Source organism: Otolemur garnettii, unplaced genomic scaffold (assembly GCF_000181295.1).
Source record: "Otolemur garnettii isolate 467f Iridium unplaced genomic scaffold, OtoGar3 scaffold00015, whole genome shotgun sequence".
NCBI classification, from domain to species: Eukaryota; Metazoa; Chordata; class Mammalia; order Primates; family Galagidae; genus Otolemur; species Otolemur garnettii.
In genome coordinates, this window is record NW_003852410.1 from 17,719,998 (window position 1) to 17,743,966 (window position 23,969).

The 23,969-nt window shown below is 42.4% G+C and overlaps 1 protein-coding gene across 4 annotated transcripts in view; it reads left to right on the forward strand.

Moving 5' to 3' along the window:
• The window catches only part of FRMD4B (FERM domain containing 4B), a 163,410-nt gene that overhangs the window by 23,901 nt on the left and 115,540 nt on the right, over positions 1-23,969 (forward strand). For all 4 annotated transcript variants that reach the window (XM_023510692.1, XM_023510695.1, XM_023510694.1 and 1 more), the window contains exons 2-4: positions 2,229-2,294; positions 4,742-4,836; positions 13,071-13,163. In XM_023510692.1, the coding sequence (XP_023366460.1) occupies positions 2,229-2,294; positions 4,742-4,836; positions 13,071-13,163 (254 nt within the window). The remainder of the gene's footprint in view (positions 1-2,228; positions 2,295-4,741; positions 4,837-13,070; positions 13,164-23,969) is intronic.

Sequence of the window (23,969 nt, forward strand, 5' to 3'; positions counted from 1 at the left end):
CCCCATCTCTACTAAAAATAGAGAAGCTAGCCAGGAATAGCCAGGCTCAGTGGTGCCAGCCGGTAGTCCCAGCTACTTGGGAGGCTAAAGTCCAAGAGTTTGTGGTTTCTGTGAGCTATGACACCACAGTGCTCTACTTAGAGTAGCAGAGTGAGACTCTGTCTCACAAAAAAAACCCCAAAAAACAAAAAATGCAAGTGTAACATAGTCCTACTGATACTTGAATTGAAAAAGAAAGAAATACACATATGTATCCACATATACAGAGATATGTATTGATATTACCTTTCTGGATGGTTACCAAAAAAATTAAGATAATAAATAATAATATGTATTAAATTATAAAGAAATAATATGTAAGAAATAATAAATAATAATATGTATTAAAGTAAAATATGTAAAATGAAAACATTTTTAAAATGTACACATATATTTGAAAATACATAAAAGCAATCTATGAAGATTCTTGTCAAACTGACAAGATGGACTTGACACCTGCAGGTCAGTGAGTAGGGCACTACTCACATACACTAAAGGTGGCGGGTTCGAGCCGCCACCTGGGCCTGCCCCTGCTAAACACAGTGACAACGGCAACCAAAAACTAGCCGGGCATTGTGGCAGGCACCTGTAGTCCCAGCTACTTGGGAGGCTGAGGCAAGAGAATCACTTAAGCACAAGAGCTGGATGTTGCTATGAGCTGTGCTGCCACAGTATTCTAACGAGGATGACAAAGTGAGGCTGTCTCAAAAAAAAAAAAGAAAGAAACTGACAAGATGGGGTTTTCTGTAGATAAAATGGTTTGAAGAATGAATTAAGCAAGGGAAATCTTAGCATTCTGTGACTTGATAAAGTATTTTACAGTGAATATTTCCCAGTTTTGCAATTTTAAGTGATTAAAAATTAAATATAATTGAAAATGTATACATCAAACTATTCTTTTTTTTTTCTTTTTTTTTAAGACAGAGTCTCACTATGTCACCCTCAGTAGAGTGCTATGGCATCACAGCTCACAGCAACCTCAAACTCTTGGGCTTAAGCAATTCTCTAGCCTCAGCCTCCCAAGTAGCTGGGACTATAGGTGCTAGCCACAACGCCTGGCTATATTTTTGTTGTTGTTGTCATAGTTTAGCAGGCTCTGGCTAGGTTTGAACCCACCAGCCCCACTGAGCTACAGGCACCGAACTCATTGAGCTATTCTTAATTATGTATCTTCACTGTTTTTAACTACAGTTGTATATATACTAAGAAGGAAGGCAAAAGGACAAAAGTTTCCAAAATGGAGACTTTTTCCTTTTTCTTTCTTTCTTTTCTTTTCTTTTCTTTTCTTTTCTTTCTTTTTTTTTTTTTTTGGAGACAGAGTCTTACTCTGTCGCCCTAGGTAGAGTGCCATGGCATCCTAGCTCACAGCAACCTCCAGCTCTTGGGCTCTGGTGATCTCCTTGCCTTAGCCCCTGAGTAGCTGGGACAACTGACACTGGCCACTACACCCAGCTAGTTTTTTTGTTTGCAGTAGAGATGGGGTCCCACTCCTGCTCAGGCTGGTCTTGAAGTCCTAAGCATAAGCAATCTGCCTGCCTCACAGAGTGCTAGGATTACAGGCGTGAGCCATTGCACTTCGGCTTTTTTTTTAAGAGACAGAGTTTTGCTATTTTGCCCAGGTTGGTGTGTAGTGGCTATTTACAGGTTGATCATAGCTCACTGTGACTTTGAACTTCTAGGCTCAAGAGACCTTCCTGCCCCAGCCTCCCAGGTTGCTGGTTCTATGGGCATGTGCAGTCACACCCAGTGATACTTTCTACTTTAATTTTAGTCTTTGTTTTTCTTCTTATAATAATGAGTGCATGGTATTTATTAAAACACACCTATGAGTAAAGGCGTTTTCATTTGAAAAATAAAGTAATGATTTGAGGAAAAATATAGTAGTTTCCTCTGGAAAGATCTACTTTTCATAATACATGTATAATCTTGTGTGCATTGTTTGAATTCAGCATGGTGTATAGGTGCTATTTTTTCAATATATCGACTAGCCTTTGTTTTCTGTTCTTTTCTTCTTTCAAATTCAAGTTAATGCCATATAATAAATCTGTTTCTGGCCAAGTTTGTTGATTAACTCGACTTAGGCCATTTTTAGGCTGAGTATGTCCCTTATAAAATAAATAATACACGTTCGAGCAGGTTTACTTGCCAGCCCTGTCCCTGACATCACTCTTGCTGTTTTGTTTCCACAGATGACAGAAGGCAGGCACTGCCAGGTGCACCTCTTGGATGACAGGAGACTGGAGCTGCTGGTTCAGGTAGGTGCTAGCCAGGCGGGTATTATCCAGGTAGGCGTTATGCACGTTGGTTTTAGCACAGATAGATGTTGTCTACACAGGGATACCCCAGCCTGGTTCCCTCTCTGAGCCTCATGGCCCGTGTGCAGGCTGCTATCTGTGCCTCAAAGCCAGTGTCTCAGGATTGATTAAGGGGGGAATGCTTCAAAGTAAAAAAAGCTTGGTCTATTCATAGGAGTAGTTTTTTGTTTACTTCATTCATTCATTCATTTGTCTTTGAGACAAAGTCTCGTTCTGCTACCCCAGGCAGAGTGCCGTGGCATCATAACTCACAGCAACCTCAAACTCTAGGGCTCAAGCAATCCTCTTGCTTCATCCTCCCTAGTAGCTGAGACTGTAGTCTCCTGCCACAACGCCCAGCTATATTATTTCTATTTTTAGTAGAGACAGGGTCTCTCGCTCTTGCTCAGGCTGTTCTCAAACTCTTGAGCACAAGCAATCCACTTTCCTCAACCTCCCAAATTAATAGGATTACTGGTGTGAGCCACCATACCTGGACCGTAAGAGTAGTTTTAACTTGGTAACATAGATTCAGAGACATGTAGGTTTCAATCTCAGCTTGATACTCAGCAGCTGTGAGACCCTGGGCAAAGGACTACTTCTCTGGACCTCTCTATGGTAGACTGGGAATCATAACACTTCCCTGAAGGAGTTATTGTGATGTGAGAATCTACATTCTGCCACTTTCCAGCTGCATGGCATTGTGCAAGTTAAGAGCCAGGATTAAGACAGCCTAGTCTTCATCACAGAACTGGAGTTAAAACCACGCTAGATTATGCATGGAAGTACAATATCTTTGTAATACATCTAGCATATATGAACGATGCTATTTTAATTGTTGATGCTTCTCCTTCTATTCAACCAACACTCTGGACCAGGGGTCCTCAAACTTTTTAAACAGGGGGCCAGTTCACTGTCCCTCAGACCATTGGAGGGCTAGACTGCAGGCCTCAGGACGAGTCGGCTGCTAAGCAGGACAGGCAGCAGCAGCGAAAACACCCAGTGGGCCAGATAAATGTCCTAGGTGGGCTGCATGTGGCCCGCCGGCTATAGTTTTGAGGACACCTGCTCTGGACCAAGAGTCTTGAGAAATTGTGGAAGTCCCTGCAGACAGATCATACCTACAGCTAAGCTAGAATTCCTTCCTCTGTTCAAACCTAAATTCTTTTCCCTTCCAAGGCTTGTCCATAGCCCACTATGCTTAGGCTTAGAGTAAAAATGGTACAGTTAACAGTAGTTTCGCCAAAGTTTCACAGTAGGCAAATCTTTTAGTCTACATTTCTACCTGATTCTTTTCTTTATTTTTTTCTCCAAATCATGTCCATTTTTTCTTCCCCAACAACAAACACCCAACCTTCAAACCATCATAGTGTACCCTAAACTCTTTGGCTCAAAGTTTTAAAAGAATCCATCTGGAGTACTTCTAAGCAATCACCCTTTCTTTCCCCAACACCCATAAATCCATCATCAGTCTCATAGATATTCTGTTCCAATCCATGCTTCTCCCCACCAGGCCCAATGTTTCCCAAAACCTCATAGATTAGATGATCTTCTCCCTAGGTATTCAGCAAATACTGTTGTTGCTAATGTGTAGGATGAGCACACTTACTTGATCCTTAGAAAGGAAAAGCTTAGGCTTTGGAATGAGACAGAACTGGAAGTTCAAATCCTTGTCCTTGCTAACAATGTAACATCAAGTGAAGCGCTTAACCTCTCTTGACCTTAGCTGGCTCATCTATAAAATGGAAATAAAAAGCCCTACCTCACATGCTTATTATAAGGATTAAATGAGATAATGAATAGGAGTTCCGCATAATAAATGGTTATTGCTATTATTATCATTTGCTAGTTCCCTCTGTGGTTTCAACCTAGGGGCTTGAGCTTCTTTAGCTGACCACCACCAAGTGATTATTTCTACAATTTTTTTTTTTTTTAAGACAGGGTCTTGCCATGTTGCCCAGGCTGGTCTTGAACTCCTTCCCTCAAGTGATCCTCCCCTCTACACCTCCCAAAGTGCTGGGATTACAGACATGACCTACAATCTTTTATAGTATCTCTGGTAACTAGGCAGTAAAGTGTTCAATACTCCTGGTCTTGGGCACTCACACCATGCTACATATGAAAGAGTGTTTTTTTCCACAACACCAACATATCAGAAAGCACACTGTGACTGTAGAGGAAAACAGTAAGGTATTCAGATGAGTTGCAAACACAGGAAAATTATGATCTTGTTAACATGCCTATTCCCATCTTCTCTCCTTCCCACAACTCTTACAGAGTGATCTATAACAAATCAGCCTAATCAGAAAATGGGCAGGTATTTAAAAACAAACAGAAGCTTCTTTAAACTACTTAGCAGTGAGAGAGAGGCAACCAAATTGCTTCTAACCAGATTTTTATTTTGACAGCCCAAACTGTTATCAAGGGAATTGCTGGACCTCGTGGCTTCACATTTTAACCTGAAAGAAAAGGAATACTTTGGAATAACGTTTGCAGATGACTCGTAAGTGTTTGATGACTTCAATGACTCGAAGTTTTCATGTCATTCTTTACTGTTTGCCTGGACTACCTATTTCCTGTCATTTATGATTAGTGAAAAGAGGAAAAAATACTCCAAGAATTGGAGTATGTTCTGCTTAAAGTTTTTGTTGTTTTTTTTTGTAGAGACAGAGTCTTACTTTATCGCCCTCAGTAGAGTGCCATGGTGTCACACAGCTAACAGCAACCTCCAACTCCCAGGCTTAGGTGATTATCTTGCCTCAGCCTCCGGAGTAGCTGGTACTACAGGCGCCCACCACAACGCCCAGCTATTTTTTGTTGTTGTTGCAATTTGGTGGAGATCAGGTTTGAACCTACCACCCTCGATATATGGGGCCGGCGCCCTACCCACTGAGCCACAGGTGCTGCCCCTTAAAGGTTTTTTAATACAAGACTTTTCTCCTAGGACTGTTGCAAAGGAAGAGGGAAAGAAATATTGACCATTTTAAGAACTCAAAATGTTGTTTCAGAAATTCGTAGTAATGATTTTGTTATCCATTGTTATTATTGATTGTCCTCAGATGTCTTTGAATGAGGTTGTGCTTCTAATTTAGCTTATGTACCAGTAGTAGAATTACCATGTTGTTAACCACTCACATCTTGAAACTGAATCAATGTTTTGGTGTTGGTAGGAAGACAGTTTAAAAGTGAATTTGTGGGCTCGGCGCCTATAGCTCAACCGGCTAAGGCGCCAGCCACGTACACCTAAGGTGGCGGGTTCGAATCCCCAGCCCGGACCCGCCAAACAACAATGACGGCTGCAACCAAAAAATAGCCAGGCGTTGTGGCGGGCGCCTGTGGTCCCAGCTACTTGGGAGGCGGAGGCAGGAGACTCGCTTGAGCCCAGGAGTTGGAGGTTGCTGTGAGCTGTAATGCCATGGCACTCTACCCAGGGGGACAGCTTGAGGCTCTGTCTCAAAAAAAAAAAAAAAAAAAAAAAGTGAATTTGTGACTCACTTGAAAATATGCCTGTAGTTTAATATGGAATGACCTTTTCCACCACCACTTAGGTCCATTTTATGTTGCATTTTTACTATTTCTTTCTTTCTTTCTTTCTTTTTTTTTTTTTTTTGGAGACAGGATCCTCAAGCTGTCCCCCTGGGTAGAGTGCTGTGGCATCACAGCTCACAGTAACCTCCAACTCCTAGGCTCAAGAGAGACTCCTGCCTCAGCCTCCCAAGTAGCTGGGACTACAGGCGCCTGTCACAACGCCCGGCTATTTTTTGGTTGCAGCCGTTATTGTTGTTTGGCGGCCCAGGCTGGATTCAAACCTGCCACCTTGGGTGTACATGGCTGGCAGCTTAGCCACTTCAGCCACAGGAACCGAGCCTGCTATTTTTTTTTCTTTTCCTTTCATGTTTTATGCTAAGTTACTGCGTATTATATATATTTATCAGTCATATAAATCCTCTCTGAAATGAGGCATGTATGTAAAAATAAATACATGGGAATTTAAAACTCTATGTAAGTGAATGTATTTGGATTTACTAGCTCCTGGCTCTGTGTGTGTGTGTGTGTCTGGGTCTGGGTCTCTTTTATTTCAGCCAAACTTGCCTGCGTTATATGCAACCTGATACATTATCAGAGGAACCCTTGCCCCTTTTGGAGTTAGTTTCCAAAGAGCTTCTCCAATAATAAAAGTCAAGAAAATGTGTTCCAGACACAAAATATGTTGGCCAACCACCCAGCATTCTTTCCATGAAGCTTCCAATTGAAGTGTTTTTTTTCAGTTGTTCAGTTTAACCAGGTGGAAAATCATCTCAAGAAGGAGTTCATTATTTTCAACACCTTGTGGCTTCTGATTACTTCCAGCCTGGGTGACGCTTGAACCGAAGGCCTCCGGGAAATGCCAATAGACTTGGGACTTGGGGTCAATAAGAAACAGGCACATCTAGATTGTCAGAAGACATAGAAAAACCTGAAATTTTTGATTCCGGACTCTGGGTATTTCTTGAAGAGGGTTCAACAAAGCGGAAAAGAGTTCACTGGCCATCTCCCCCTTCACTCTAAATCACAGAAGTATCTGTTCACGCATTAGCTACTGTTGGAGAGATTCACGATGATCTGTCCTCTGCTGGATAAAGTGGGAAATGCAGATGCCTATTGACCCTGAGCTTGAACTGGAAAGCCAAAACTAGTTCTTACGAATGAGTGATTGAACACAAACACACATGGAGCTTGACCCTGGATGTGAATGAAATGCTAGCAAACAGGATAAGACCTAAAACCATAAATACCTAATGGCTTATTTGTATGGTATAAACTGTAACTGCTATAAGCACTATAATTTAGGGAGAGTAGAGGTTAAGAGCATAAGTATTGGAGTAATTTATTCACTTAACAAATATTTCTCAAATGCCTGCTCCATGCCAAGTGTTGTTCTAGTGCTCAGGATTCAGCTATGAGCAACATTGACAAGGTCCCTTCCCTCGTGGAACTTATATTGCAGTGGAATAGTCTAACACAAAGAGTAAACAAATAGACATATGAGAAAACCCTGGAAATTATACACGCATTGAAGAACATAAAATATGAGGCCGTGGTCAAGAAAAACTGAGGGCAGGTTTAGACAGGATGAGGCAGGGTAGCTTCTAGGAAGTGAAATATAACGGAAAGCAAGACCCAGTTCTGCAACAGTCCAAATAAAAGCCAGTGCAAAAGTCTCAGTGGGGCTGACCTTGACTTCTATGGTGTGTTTTGGTTTGTTTTTGAGAAAGATAAAACATGGTTGGTGTGCCTCAAGAGTAAGACATGGAGTGGTACAAGATGAGGGTTGAGAGGGAGGCAAGAACAGGCATCGTGGACTCTTGGTAGCTGTGTGACCTTAGGCCAGTCACTTGACATCTCTGGATGGCCTAAGGTCACACCTATACACCTATACACTGGACTAATAGTACCTATATAGTAATACTAATAGTAGTATCTATATAGTAAGTACCACATTAGGCACCTGTAATAGGGTTCTAATATTAAATAGTGGTTAAATCAGGTAAGATATGCAAGACTCATAGCACAGGCCCACAATATCAAAGAGCCACCACCCTATTGTCCATAGCCATGGCAATAAGAGAGTGTTCAGAAGTAGCTGAAGGAGGACTAGAGTGGGCTTCACACAGAAATGCAACTAAAATTGGCCCTGGCAAGGCCTGTAGACTTTCAATGGAGGGGAGAGGAGATGCATTCCAGACAAGAGGTATTTTGTGGGCAAATGCGCCACATGATAATGAACAATGGTGAAGACATTGGTCTGATCATGTGGCCAAGATCACAGGTGAGCTCTGTGAGTCACATAGATGAGGAGGACACCCCAAGCCACAGAAGATCATGACCATGACTGCAGTGTCAAAGTGTCCTTAAACTGCAAGTTTTATGGCAGGCTGGGAAAGAGGGTCCTGGCTTCATGGAAGGCTTCGGGAAAAGCTTCAAGCTCAGTTGAGCATAAACTAACAGTGGATAAGTCAGAACTTCTTTCCCAGAAAGAAAAGGAATAAAATGAATGACTTCCTTCAATGATCTGGACCACTGCCCTCCTCATCTGCCTAGGGATTTCTTTCTCAAAACTGTATTGGGAAGTGGCCAGGTGCAGTGGCTCACGCCTGTAATCCCAGCACTCTGGGAGGCCAAGGCAGGTGGCCTTGACCTCAAGAGTTCAAGACCAGCCTAAGCATGAGTAAGACCCCTGCTTGAGCTCAAGAGTTCAAGACCAGCCTAAGCATGAGTAAGATCCCTGTCTCTAAAAAATAGCTGGGTGTTGGGGTGGGTGCCTGTAGTCCCAGCTACTCAGGAGGCTGACCCAAGAGGATTGATTGAGCCCAGGAGTTTGAGGTTGCTATAAGTTATGATGCCTCAGCACTCTGCTGAGGATGACAAAGTGAGACGATGTCTCAGGAAAAAAAAAAAAACTATATTGGGAGGAGAAGGGTTCTTGCAAGCCTCTTTTTCAGCTATCTCCTTTGGCTACATGGGTGAATGGTTATAGTCTTTCCAAAAACCCTGGCTCCAGAAGGTCCTCTGTGTACTTCCCTGCAAGTGACGTCAGAGTGCCCTTTTAAATTCTGACCAGTTTGAGAAGATGTCTTTCTGGCTCTAGCCATGTGCTGGGGTTTGGGGGCGGGGCCATAGAAATTGACCATCTCCACTTTTCCAGGGAACAGGTCTGGAAAATTCCTTATGTCTAAGGGTGTGTCCGCGGAATGTCTTGGTCACAGGTCTAGTCCTTTTACTTTGGTAAATATTTTTGGAAAGTATTTTCTTTCAGTACTTCCCACCCCCACCCCCATAAACCACCAAGTCGGATTCTTCCCAGGATACTGTCAGAATAGCATTTTCCAGCTTCGAAGCCATCACCTTTGCCTTTGGTAGACGTCTTTAAATAGAGTGAGGCAAAGCTGAGAGGGGTGTTTTGTCAGTGAAACTAGCTACTTTCTATGTACTCATTCACAGACCAAGAAAAGAAATGGAAAAATAGACTGCAGTTGTATAATAAAAGTAGTGGTGACCAACCAAAACAAATTCCCAGCGGGTTAGAGGGAGAGAGTTCCTGCCATGACACTGGCCAGTGCCTTCTGCAGTGGTGTGTGCAGGGTGAGTCTTTCACCCCTAGAGGGCAGTCACGGCCCTCCTGAGGCCTCAGCCCTTCTAGGCACCATAATGGTTTCCATCTCATTTTTTTTTTTTCCTTCCCACGTTTTGAAAAGCTGTGCTGAATAAGTTTTGGGTTTATTTTTGTGAAGAAATAACAGCACAACTGTGACTTTATCACTGTCCCTTTGGCTGGTCCTGAGATGATGGGCCTCCCATGGATACAATTCTAGCCAGAAAGAAAACTTGCTTTGTTTGATCTGCACAGCCTGATGAGGGTGGCTACGACTGTCTTTCTTTTCAGGGTATTGGTTAGGTCTGTTGTACTTTCTGAAGAAGACAAGCAGGTTAGAAGTAACAAGTAACCTTGACTATATCTCAGTGGTAAGATTAAGGGTGATTTTCATTTTTTTATAAAATTCTTCCAGACTTTTTCCTATTGGTTAAGATGGTGGTTAGATTTTTAAAATAACTTAACCTTATTAAAAATTGTTTTATATTATACATACATGAGTACCTTCTTATAAAAACGTTTAATATCTAAGTTCATTCCCTTTTGATTACCTCATGCTCCCATTGTAGTTTCTTCTGTAGAGTAACTAATATTAGCAATTTCCAAGAACTATATCTAAAAATTCTCATCCACATTTAGTAGTGTTATTGATTGTGCCTCACTGGTTCACATAATTGGTTTATACTGTATACATTATTGTACGACTTACTTCACTCATTCTTAGACTCCTTTCCATATGAGTTCATATAAGTATGCTCAGTGGTTTTTAAATGATGCCATATTTTTTCTACATAAAAGCTTAAAGGACAATTCAAAATTAGACTCATTTTCCATAAGAAAACTTTTGGGACTTGATATTACACAATATTTTATGTATTTCAAGACACACATTGAACATCTCTGAAATTAGAATGGGGCATCCTGAACTTGATGAAATAGGGGTGAGAATCTCTAAATTTCAGTCTCCTGCCTTTCTTTATTTTCATATACAAAAGCAGTAGTTCTAAGAACCTTCCTTATGTTATTTTTATCAGCTTATTTATCTTTATAATATTCCTCCAAGGAAACTTAGGGGACCAGTTATCAAAAGGCTTATCTTGTAACTATGGAAACAAAGATACATTTTTCCAGTGTTAAAACTGCTCAGTTATCACAGAGTAAGCCAAAAGTTATAAAAGCTGATTGAACCTCCACCTCATTTTCTCCAGTACTGAAAGTCCTGGATTCAAATTTCCATTTTGCCTTTTTCCTTGCAGACTTACTGTAAAATATAGTTTAATGTATAAGAAATTCTAGCTGGGCTGGCACAGAGTAGTTGCTCAGTAATGAATGGCTGTTATGCTGGGTGTGGTGGCTCATGCCTGTAATCCTGGCACTCTGGGAGACCAAGGCAGGTGAATTGCTTGAACTCAGGAGTTTGAAACCAGCCTGAGCAAGAATGAGACCTCATCTCTACTAAAAATAACCAGGCATTGTGGTGGGCACCTGTAGTCCCAGCTACCAGAGAGGCTAAGGCAAGAGGATTGCTTGAGACCAAGAGTTTGAGGTTGCTGTGAGCTATGACAACAGAGCACTCTACCCAGGACAACAAAGTGAGACTCTGTCTCAAAAAAAGAAAGTCTATTATTATTATTATTATTATTACTTGTGCGCACTTTTGCTATCTGCTTATAATGAATACAGCTTAGAACAACGGTTCTCAACCTGTGGGTTGCGACCCTTTTGGGGGTTGAATGACCTTTTCCCCTTTCACAAGGGTTACCTAAGGCAAAAGGAAAACATGTATGTTGTGGGGGTCACCACAGCATGAGGAACTGTATTAAAGGGTTGCAGCATTAGGAAGGTTAAGAACCACTGGCTTAGAATTTTCTGATTTAGGTTTTTGATTATTTATAAAGGACCAAAATAAGTTGGAAAATGTCGTCTGGCCCATTATAGATTTTGTTACAATCTGACACCCCACCCCACTACAGTGAGCATGTTCTTAAGTTGAATTTTATGTAAGCAAGCAAAATGAGGTCCATGCCCTCCAGGAATTTACAGTCTAAAACTGAAGGACTAGTTGGGACAACCTTGGAAAGCCATGTAAACAGCCCTGAGCCACAGTGTCATCAATCCTTCTGATCCTTTAGAGGTCAAAGTCTACAGAGAACGTGGTGAGGCTCTTGAGTAAATAAATATTAAATATTATTATACTTAATAATACTTAAATACTTAAATATTTGTAAGTCCATAATATAGATACGGAGCTAGCACCCGGAGAGGACTGGGACCTGTACTTTTTTAAAAGCTGTGGTGTTATCTGTGTCTGCTTCATTTTTGTCAAACCAGAAGTTTCCTCCTTCTTAATTATTTACAATATTCCATGTTTCAAAGCCAACCATGGTAGCTCAGGCCTGTAAGCCCAGCACTCTGAGAGGCCAAGGTCAGCGGATGATGCCGTAGCACTCTACTGAGGGCAACAAAATGAGACCCTGTCTTAAAAAAAAAAAAAAAGAAAGAAAATTCATGTTTCATAAAAATTTAAAGCTTAACATAATGGTACCCAGTTTTTTAACTCCAAAGGCAAGCCATGTTATCAGTTTTTTATTTTTCCTCTCAGAAATTTTTAAAATATGTACCTACACATATGTATGCCTATTCTTTCTTTAATTTAAAAAATGGCAGTACACTGTACTTACTGTTACACATCTTGCTATTGATTTAATATTGTATCTTAGAAATTTTTCACGTTTGTAAATAGCCTCTTTAGCCTTTTCTCCTTTTTTTTTATTTTTATTTTTTGAGACAGAGCCTCAAGTTGTCCCCCTGGGTAGAGTGCTGTGGCATTTCAGCTCACAGCAACCTCCAACTCCTGGGCTCAAGCGAGTCTCCTGCCTCAGCCTCCCAAGTAGCTGGGACCACAGGCGCCCGCCGCAACGCCCGGCTGTTTTTTGGTTGCAGCTGTCATTGTTGTTTTGCCAGGCCCAGGCTAGGTTCAAACCTGCCAAGTTAGGTGTATGTGGCTGGTGCCTTAGCCACTTGAGCCACAGGCGCCCAGCCCTTTTCTCCTTTTTTAGAGACAGAGTCTTGCTGTGTTGCCCAGGCTAGCGTGTAGTGACTACTCACAGGTGTGAAGATGGTACATTACAGCCTTAAACTCCTGGGCTTGAGCAATCCTCCTGCCTCAGCCTCCCAAGTAGCTGAGACTATAGGCATGAACTGGCCAGACAGTGCCTAGCTTCTCCAGCCTGTCCTATGGCTGTGTTGTATTTTACAGTTTTAGATAATTTTTTAGTAATACTCTATTGGACATTGAGGTTACTTCCACCCTTTGTGCTACTTAAAAACAATGCTACAGTTGAGTGATTTTACATACAGATCATTTGTCACATGTGCAAAATGTGATATACTCTTGGAAATGGAAATGCTGGTCCAGAGTCAGGTGCTTTTGTAGTTTTGATAAAAGTTGCTGAATTGGTCTCATCCCCAATTGTAACAGGTTCTAGTAATGCTTGGACCATCGGTGTATGACAGTAACTATTTCCCTGCAGCTTTACCAACACGGCGTGGTATTGAGCTTTTCTGAACTTCTGTTTAATACTTTTCCTTTGCTTTGCTCACAGAGGTCAGCAGAACTGGCTACAGCTAGATCACCGAGTTCTTGACCATGATTTACCCAAGAAACCAGGCCCAGCCATTTTGTACTTTGCTGTGAGGTATGTATCCTTAAGACCCATCCAACATCCCTCTCCATTTTTTAAATGTGTTTTATTATTTGTTTGTTTTAAAATTGTGGGTGATCAGAGAGAATAAAAAGAAAAGAGACCAAACAAAACAAAATTATGTGAAAGAGATTCTCTACTATCTTGGTTCAAACCAAGTTACCATAGATACTATATAGAGTATTTTCTTTGAAAATGAAGGCTAAAGTCACCTTCCTTTATTCCTCAAAGCCTCTTAGATCCATTTACAGCTGAAAAACATGAGTAATATATTTTAATGCATAAGCCTATTCCTAACTCAACATAGTTTTAGTATTCTTACTTGAAATACAGCAGACGTTTTCTATTACATTTTATGTAGGAATAAGGTTTTCTAGAGACTTGGAAATAATTGAATTGTTTACAATTTCTTGCCTTAATTCAAATAGAAGATAAAATGTAAACAAATGCTCACAGAAAGAATTATCTTAACAGTACAGAGGTCTGAGTTTTGTTTGCGTGCAGGGACTGGGCCCTGTACTTTTTATTTTTAAAAGCTGTGGTGTTGTTATCTGTGTCTGCTTGATTTTTGTCAAACCAGAAGTTTCCTTGACTCCTCTGAGCTCTGCTTGGGCAAGTCATTAAACCATATGCTGAAATGGATGCATCCACCTAACCAGTGATTCCCAAAGCCGCTCCTCATGGAACTATTTTTTAGCATCACAATCTAAGATAAATAAAATGTTATGGGAATAGTAATACCATGTTCCTGTACCTATCTTAAGATACAGAACATTAAAAATTGAGCTGAAATTTACTCTTTATGTACTGACCCTCTCTCCCTATTATCCTAAATTTGATGAAAAATGTTATGACAACTTTTGTTTTCCTGGTCTAAAGCCAAAGACAGTAATATAAGGTAAGGTAGTAGGTTTCTCATAAATCTAGTTTATTTTCATGAAGCTAGATCAACCTGAGGAATGGTCTTTTATTCTCAGATTATGCTAATTTTTAGATGACAAAAATGTACTTTGTTTTATGCACTGAAAGTAGGAGCTTCATGCTTTTCTTTTTTAGGGGGAAGGAGCTTTTGTTCCCACTATTATTGCCTCACAACATTATATCAGATTTTACAAACACCCTTTTTTCTTTAATTGAATCTGATCCATGAAATAAGATGGTGGTAATAAGATGTTCCACTTTTTTTTTTTTTTTGACCTGGGCTGGGTTTGAACCTGCCACCTCTGGCATATGGGGCCGGCGCCCTACTCTTTTGAGCCACAGGCACCGCCCAGCATCTTTTTTTATATGAATTGATGGTGAACATGGAAGGTTGCTGCTACTTACTCAGGGAATAGTGTTGACACACCCAAATTGTTTTTTGCTTTTTTTCTCGCCAGTCTGGTTTAGAATTTCTTTCTTACCAGATGAAATCATATGTTTAGGCTCGGCCCCCATAGCTTAGTGACTAGGACACTGGCCACATATACCCGAGGCTAGTGGGTTTGAGCCTGGTCCAGGACTGCTAAACAACAATGACAACGGCAACCAAAAAAAAAAAAAAAAACAGCTGGGCCTTGTGGCAGGCACTGGTAGTCCCAGCTACTCAGGAGACTGAGGCAAGAGAATCGCTTAAGCCCAAGAGTTTGAGTTTGCTGTGAGCTGTGATGCGACGGCACTCTACCAAGGGCAACATAGTGAGAGTCTATCTCAAAAAAAAAAAAAGTATGGTTAAAACCCAGGAAAGGACCAAGCAAACTGGTTCACACCTGTAATCCTAGCGCTTTGGGAGGCCGAGACGGGTGGATTGCCTGAGCTCAAAAGTTTGAAACTAGTTTGAGCAAAAGTGAGACCCCGCCTCACAATAGCCAGGTATTGTGGCAGGTGCCTGTAGTCCCAGCTACTTGGGAGGCTGAGGCAAGAGAATCACTTGAGCCCAAGAGTTTGAGGTTGCTGTGAGCTGTAACACCATGGCACTCTATCAAGGGTGCAAAGTGAGACTCTGTCTCAAAAACAACAACAACAAAAAATAAACATGGTAGTGGAGGAACTAATGACTGAAAAAGAACATGCTAGGGGCTTCTCAGGTGTCATAATGCTCTGTTAAGAGTCTTTCTCAAAAGTAAAAATAAAACAAATGAAGCCCAGGCAGGCAGTAGCATAGTGGGGATTTGTCCAGAGTGTATCCGGTGTAGAAAAGTACACAGAAACCCTACGGAAAAACAGTGGATTTTCCAGGGAAGAATGTGATGTAAATAAATGCTTGTGTCCATGGAAATGGAGAGAGAAAAAAACACAACCACCAAGCAAAGGGACAAACTGCGTGTAAGTAACTAAGCAGGTGTCAGAGGATCGCACAGTTTCAATCTTGCATCACGTAGGGAAAATGGTTCAACATTAATGAAATATTCTTTTTCACAGAGAATTACATTATCACTGTGAACATTTCAAACCACAAGAACATATAGATTGAAAAGTAAAAATTGCTCTCTACCGCCTTCAACCTTCACCTCTACCCCCCGTTTTCTCCCCTCCTTAGAGAAAAACAGCATAAGGTGTCTGGTAACTTACTTTTTCCTTAACTTGGAGAGCTTTTCTTGGATATATAAAAATCTGTTTCATTGTGCTTCTATAATTCAGCTATCCAGTCTCCAATTAAGCATTTACGCCATTTCCAGTTGCCAGTGTTTATATTAAAATTGATGTTGCAGTCGGCATCCTTGCACTTTCATCTTTGTGCACATGGTGCCGTAACTGCTCAGCATTATATTCTCAGGGCATCTAACAAGCCCCATTTATTTAGTAACCAGATTTCTGTACTAGTTCTTTTTTTTTTTTTTTTTTGAGACGGAACCTCAAGCTATCCCCCTGCGTAGAGTGCCATGGCATCACGCTCACAGCAACCTCCAACTCCTGGGCTCAAGCGAGTCTCCTGCCTCAGCCTCCCAAGTAGCTGGGACTACAGGCACCCGCCACAATGCCTGGCCATTTTTTGGTTGCAGCCATCGTTGTTTGGCGGGCCCGGGCTGGGGATTTGAACCGGCCACCTTAGGTGTATATGGCTGGTGCCTTAGCCACTTGAGCCACAGGCGCCGAGCCTGTACTAGTTCTTTGACAGCGAGTATCTGGTCTATTTTTGGTCTCAAAATACCAGAGAAGGGAAAACCCTATCTTCCCTTCTGCAGAGGGAAGACATAAGGCCGCTCTATCTTTTCCAAATAGCTTCCTGAATTCCAGAGGCCACTCTATCTTTTCCAAGCAGCTTCCTGAATTTCAGAGCGGCTGCTACCTTTTTCTGAGTTTCGGCACTTACTTAGCATTATCTCAAGAGTGTCCCTTAATCACTTGGCTTTACTTTCCCTTAACTACTTGCACGGTTAAAAACCCTTATCAAGTTTTTAATTATTCACTTAATTCTTCCTCCCAACAGTCTAGTGAGATCATAATAGTCTTTGTTATTAGTCCAATTAAGTAGTTGTTGTTGCTCCAACTTAATTAGAGAGATGATAAAGCCAGAGCACACCCCAAAGATTAAGCACACTGACTGAGGTCACTGAGTGGAAGGCAGTTCTGTGTGGGTCTTACGAGTAGGGTTGTCTTATGCCCCCCGTGAAATCAGTTGCCTCTCACAAGGTCTCCAGTCTCCTATTTAGAGAAAACAGACCCAGTGATGATACATCTGGCCTGGTAGACACTAGCACCAGCCCTCTTGGTTGCCTGTATTGACTGCAGAATAGAACCAAAGAGATCATTTGGTTCTGTCTTGATGTTTGGACATTATAGAAGCCTCTGGACGAATTGGAGCCTCCATGGAGATCAAGGTCTTTGCCTCTTGGCCCCACATAGCACTGCTGCATGCACTGGAGCATGGAACACAGAGCCCCCCAGTCCTGGATACCGGGTGTGCGGTCCCAGGCAGTTAATACAGTGAGAAGGGAGGCCCATCAGTCGCAGTACCTCACCAGGGTATGCCTCAGGGTTATTCCTAATGGAAACAGTTAGAAATGTCCAAATGCCACAGTGAAGATAGGTTCAGAGAGTTACGGCGTTTTTAAAGGGAACTATGAATCATTTTAACAAAAGAGATGAGATGAAAAAGCACATTGCATTTCAGAGCTTCTCTGGGAGAGGTGGAGCACGTCTGAATCGTCTCGGAAAGTTTTTCAGACTACACAGTTACTCCCCTCCAGCTCCAAATCCTCCAAGTCACCCACATTCCTAGCCCAGATTCAGATGCAGTGCCAAGACCTCTCTCCAACTCTTCTCTTAAGAATCGCTACTTTAATAAATTCCTGTTACCTGGGGTATTGTCATGCATCTTATCTCTTATGCAACTTGGGAGAGAAGCTACATCCTATGTAAAAAAAAGAGAACCACTGTACATTTTTTTTACTTTTTTGAGGTAGGGTCTCACTCTGCTGCCTTGTCAGTGGTATTAGCATAGCTCATAGCTCACAGCAACCTCAGATTCCTGGGCGCAAGCAGTCCTCCTGCCTTAGCCTCCCAAATAGCTGGGACTCTAGGTGCCTACCGCCATGCTCAGCTGATTTATTTTGTGTAAAGACAGGGTCTGACTATGTTGCCCAGGCTGATCTTAAACTCCTGGCCTTAAGCAGTCTTCCCACCTTGGCCTCCCAAAGTGCTGAGCTTACAGACATGAACCACCATGCCTGTTCCCACTGTACGTCTGTAGCATAGATTACTACTTATGCCATGGAGAGAAGTTCAAGTTATATCAAGTCTTTTTTAAGTTGATATGTTTTATAAACCTGTATAAGTCTGTAAGTGGGAGGCACTATGCAATGCCAGTTTACTTCGTCTTAGTCATGCACTGAGTAGTGCCTGGCCCTGGGCGAGGTGCTGGGGTACACCCAGGGTAGAAGAAAATGACAAAATCCTGCTCCAGTAGAGCTGCCTGCCTAGTGGGAAGAGACCAACACTAAGCCTCTGTGCACGGCATCTTATGAGGGACTGTGAGGAAAGCTAGGGAGCGGTGGTGCCCATAGGTCAGTGGGCAGGGGGCCAGCCATATACACCCAGGCTAGCAGGTTTGAACCCAGCCCGGGCCAGCTAAACAGCAATGACAACTGCAACAAAAAACTAGTTGGGCCTTGTGGCAGACACCTGTAGTCCCAGCTACTTGGGAGGCTCAGGCAAGAAAATTGCTTAAGCCCAAGAGTTGGAGCTTGCTGTGAGCTCTGACACCACAGCACTCTACCCAGAGTGACATAGTGAGACTCTGTCTCAAAAACAAAAAACCTCAGTAGGGAGGAGAGATAGGGAGGGTGAGCGGAGCTGGGGCTGTAATTATAAATAGGCAGTCAGGGAGGGCCTCCCAAAGAGGGTGACACTGATCAAAGACATGCAGGAGATAAGGTGGGGACCAGGCTGACCTCTGGAGAAGTTTCTCCCAGCCTGAGGGAACCGCAGTGCACAGGCCGGGTGGAGGGAGCGAGCCTGGGTGTGTCAGCCTGGGGGAGGAAGCCCCACAGAAGAAAGGTGACAATGTAGGGTTAGGCTGCAGAGCCTTGGGACCTGTGGGTTTGAGCTTGAGAGCATAATAATCTGATTTCTGAGTTGGGGATGGAGCAGGGCAGTTAGGAAGCTGCTGCAATGGTGTAGTTCAAAGATAAGGGTGTACACCACGCTGAGTCTCACTCCACATTTGCCGGAGATGACACCTGTGGTCTCAGAGAAGTTGGCTGTGAGAACTCCAAGAGAGAGCAAGGGACACAAAATGATCTTGTGAAACATTATGCAAAGGTTAGAAAAGATCATTTTGTAACTGTAGGATTTGTGGAAAAGAAAAGCACGGCTTTGCTCTCAAGAAGTTTTCTCTGTATTGAAATGTAGCATAAACCTCGTAACAGGCACAGGGCTAAATATTTGACATGTATTGTGTCATTTACTCATGAGCTGAGCGCTGAGGTCCTGCACATGGGGGTGGTTAATAAATCCCGGGTTTATGTCCCCTGGGATACAGGAAGCAGCTTGGAAACTTACACGGCTTCTGCACAGGGCAAAGAAAACGTGTGAGGCTCGTCCCAGTCCCTTAGGACTTCAGGATGAACCTTTGTCTTTTCTCCCCAGTTATAAAATCTTGAAGATATGTGCTACATATGTGTATGAGCTAAGTGTTCATAGACACCATAATTTACTTATGTACCATAATTGATTTAACCAGCTCTCTGTTTCTGTGTGAGTCCAAACTCCCCCGGGTTACAGGGGGGGGGGGGGCTTCTCCGAGCTGGGAGTTGTTATCTCACTGCCATAAATTATCTTCTGCAAACACATGGGCCCCTTTGGTAATGCGGCCCAGATGTGAGCATTCGAAAAGCTTGATAGGGAGCAAGCAGGCATTTCAACAGGAATGCAGGGTCTTGGGTGACCTCACTGGAAAAGCTCCTATTCCCTCAGGGGAGGGCAAGGTCAGGTGGCTCAGGCTGGTACCACCCCGTTCCAGTCCAAGGCAGGATCCTAGCATCTTCATTCTCCTTTTCCTTACTCTTCCGAATGCCTCTTTTTTGTTCTATTCTTTTTATTGTCTTCCCTCTTCCTCTCCCTTCTTTTCCTCCTCCTTTTTCCAAGTCCCCTTTGCCATACCCTAAGACTATCAGTGACCACCCTGAGCATTGTCTGTGACACTCCCAGCTAACTACAACTCACAACACTAGTGGGGAATTCTAGGAGAAAATGTGCAGGCAGACTGCTACCTCTTTGTCAGAGTTGCTGCAAGGTCAGAGCCTTTTTATTTCAACCTTGCCTGGATTTGAATGTTACATCTTTAGACTGTTTGACTCAAGGAAGCACTATGAAGGCTGGGCACAGTAGCTCATGCCTGTAATCCTAGCACTTTGGGAGACCAACATGGGAGGATCCCTTAAACTCAGGAGTTTGAGACCAGCCTGAGCAAGAGCGAGAACCCATGTGTATTAAAAATAGAAGAATTAGCTGAGCGTTTTGTGGCAGAAGAGAGAGAAAGAAAGAGAAAGAAAGGAAAGAATAAATGAACAGTATCCCAGAACATGGATTCTGCACCTGCTGATTACATTAATGTCACCCATGACCCCTAAGTGGCCCAAACTATTCTGAACTTCCATCTTTAAGGATCCAACAGGGGTGTCCAATCTTTTTTTTTCCCTGCCATAGATTGGAGGAAGAGTTGTCTTGGGCCACACGTTAAACTTACAAACATTAACGAAAGCTGGTGAGCCAAAAAAAATGTTTGTGTATAGTTTTCTCTATATCCAACACCACAGATAAGCAAAATAGGCTTCAAATAAAATCTGCATGGAGCCCGCTGAATACCCCTGTGACATGCAAGAGTTCAAGAAAGACGCAGAGTTCTTTGAAACACATGGTTGAGCCTGATTCCAGTTTCTTATAGGCTGTTTCTCAGCATGCTCCCTGAGCAAGTATCACAGAGTGTTTCTGGAAATCTGCTCATTTTCCTCTCTAACCTTTTGGTCTTATCTTTTGGTGGGTGTGCCTAGTGTTTTTGAAGTTTTAAGAAACAGATAGGCTGGGTGTCCTGGCTCATGCCTATAATCCCAGCACTTTGGGAGGCCAGCAAACCAGCCTGGGCAACAGAACACAGACCCCATCTCTACCAAAAAAAAGAAAGAAAGAAAGAAAAGAAAGGGAAAAGGAAAAAAAATTAGCCGACAGTGAAATTGTTGGGTGAAAGGGCCGTGCACACATTCAGCTTTACTGGCTACTACTAAGCATTTCCCAGAGCATTCTTTTTTTTTTTTAATTTCGTATTAATATGAGGATACATATAATTTGTTACACAAATTGCTTTTGTAAGGTTAAGTCCATGTTGTCCTTGTGTCCTTCACCCGCAAGTGTGCGGTGTATCTGTGCATTATGTCGGTTGGTGAGAACTTACCTATCCTCTCCTCCCCTCTCCTCTATTTGAATTTAATTTAGTTTTTCTGTCATGTGAGCATGTATTTGTTAATTTTATTTTTTTATTTCCTTGCTTACTTTTTATTTTTATTTCTTTGCTTTTTGTTGTTGTTGTTGTTGTTGAGACAGAGTCCTACCCTATGCCCTGAGCAGAGTACAATAGCGTCATAGCCCCCTGCAACCTCAGACTTGGGCTGTGGGCATCCTGCTGCCTCAGCCTCTGGAACCTGCTGGGATTACAGGTGCTCGCATGGCACCCGGCTGGGTTTTTCCATTTTTTTAGGATTTGGGGTCTCACTCTCACTAGTTTCAAATTGGAACTGAGTACATGTGATGCTTATTTTTTCCATTCTTGTGATACTTTGTTTAGGAGAATATTCTACAAAACTGTTCAGGTTGTTATAAAAGATATAAAATGTCTGTCTTTTTATACAACTGAATAGTATTCCATGGTATCCATAGACTACAGTTTATTAATACATTCGTGTGTTGAAGAGCTTGTAGGTTGTTTCCACATCTTTGCAGTTGTGAATTGAGCTGCTCTAAGCATTCACGTGCAAATGTCCTTATGGTAAACTGTCCTTTTCTCTTTTGGATAGATATGCAGAAATGGGATTGCAGGGTCAAATGGAAGGTCTGCCTTTAGTTGTTTGAGGAGTCCATACTTCTTCCCATAGAGACTGAACTAGACTGTAGTCCCAGCAACTCAGTGCATGAGTGTTCCCTTCTCTCCACCCCCACCCCAGTATCGGTCACCGCAGGGGCTTGTGATGTGGGCCGTTCTCATTAGAGTTAGGTGGTATCTCAAAGTGGTTTTGCTTTGCATTCCTCTGATGATTGGGGATGATGAGCATTTTTTCATGTGTTTGTTGGTGATTCATCTGTCCTCATAAGAAAGGTTTCTGTTCATGTCTCTTGCCCAAATTTTAATGTGCAAGGGACATGATTGTTGATTTTCTTAAGTGCTTTCTAGATTATGGTTGATAGCTTTTTGTCATAGCATACAAATATCTTCTCCCATTCTGATGGTTGTCTCTCTCTTTTGTTGATTATGTCCCTAGCTGAGCAGAAACTTGATCAAGTCTTATCTGTCTATCTATCTCTCTATCTGTTTATTTATTCTGAGACAAAGTATCACTGTGTCATCCTAGATAGAATGCTATAGCATAATACCTGACAGCAAACTCTTGGGCAGTCCTTTTGCCTCAGCTCCTGAGTAGCTAGGACTACAGGTGTGTGCCACTACAGCTGACTAGTTTTTTCTATTTTTAGAGAGATAGGGTCTCACTCTTGCTCAGTCTGGTCTGGAACTCCTGAGCTCAAGTGATCCACCTGCCTCAACCTCTAAGAGTGCTAGGATTACAGGCCTGAGCCACTGCATCTGGCCTTATTTATTTACTTTTTGATACAGAATCTCACACTTTTGCCCCAGACTAGAGTGTACTGGCATCAGCCTAGCTCATAGCAACCTCAGACTCCTGAGCTCAAGCAATCCTCCTGCCTCAGACTCTTGAGTAACTGAGACTATAAATACCCACCACAGTGCCCAGCTATTTTTTCTATTTTCACTAGAGACAAGGTCTCACTCTTGGTCAGGCTGGTCTCAAACTTCCAAACTCAAGCAATCTTCTTGCCTCAGCCTCCCAGAGTACTAGGATTACAGGTGTGAGCCACCTCACCTGGCCCCCATTTATTTATTTTAGTTATCGCTGCTAGATATAGAACCAACATAAATGTTTATGTATCTCACAAAAAAGCCTGTATAAAAATACACACCATATCACTACTCCTAACACTCGAAACTGAAAAGAATTCGAATGTTCACCAGCAGTGTAATAAGTAAATTGTACCCTGTTCCTAACACGGAGTACAATACAACAATGGGAATAAAACATTGCTACTCCCAGCAATAAATCTCACAAATTTAATGCTGAGCAAAACAGCCCTTAAAAATAAAGGGAAAAAAACTACTGTATAACCATTTATATACAGTTTCAAACCAGGAAAAATAATCTATGATACTAAAGTCACAACATTGTTAACTTTGGGGGCAGGGCCCTGTCTTGCAAGGAGCAAAGGGGAACTTCTTGAACTATTTCTTGTTAACTTTGAGAAATGGTGAAGTGTACACTTGTAATTTGTGTACATTTTTTACTGTTATACATCAATAAAAAGTTTGTCTTCAAATGAAAAAAAAGCAAGTAGTCAGAAGTGGTGGCTTACACCTGTAGTCTCAGTTATGTGGGAGAATGAGGTGGGAGGATTGCTTGAGGCCAGAAGTTCAAGACCAGACTGAACAAGAGCAAGATCCCATCTCTAATAAAAGTAGGAAAAACATCAACTGTGCATGGAGGTGGGGGAGTACCTCTAGTCCCAGCAATATGGGAGGCCAAGGCAGGAGGATCACTTGAGCCCAGGAGTTAGAGGCTGCCACAAGCAATGATGGTGCCACTGCACCCTAGCCTGGGCAAGAGTGAGACCCTGCCTCAAAAAACAAAACAAAAAACCTGGGACTATGTGTGTGTGTGTTTCAGGCCAACGAAGAGTGAAGCTTCAAGGTAACATCAGAAGGAAAGAATTAGTGCTGTGAGGACAAAAGAAGCTATAAACCAAAGAGGCTAAAAACTTGGCCTTCAGTGCAGAGCTTCGTAACAGCCACACTGTTGACATGGGAACCAGATCATTCTTTGGTTAGGGAGCTGAGCTGAGCTGGAGGACACCAAGCATTGTCCCTGGGCTCCACCCAGTGATGCCAGTATCTCTTCCCTAGTCATGACAGTGAAAATATCTTTGGCACTGCCAGACGCTTATATTGCCAAATATGTTGAGAGCAGTGCTTTAGCATCATTCTCAGGTTCAAATCCCACCTGTGTGTGGCTTCTGATGCCCTCTCAGATCAGCTTCTTCACC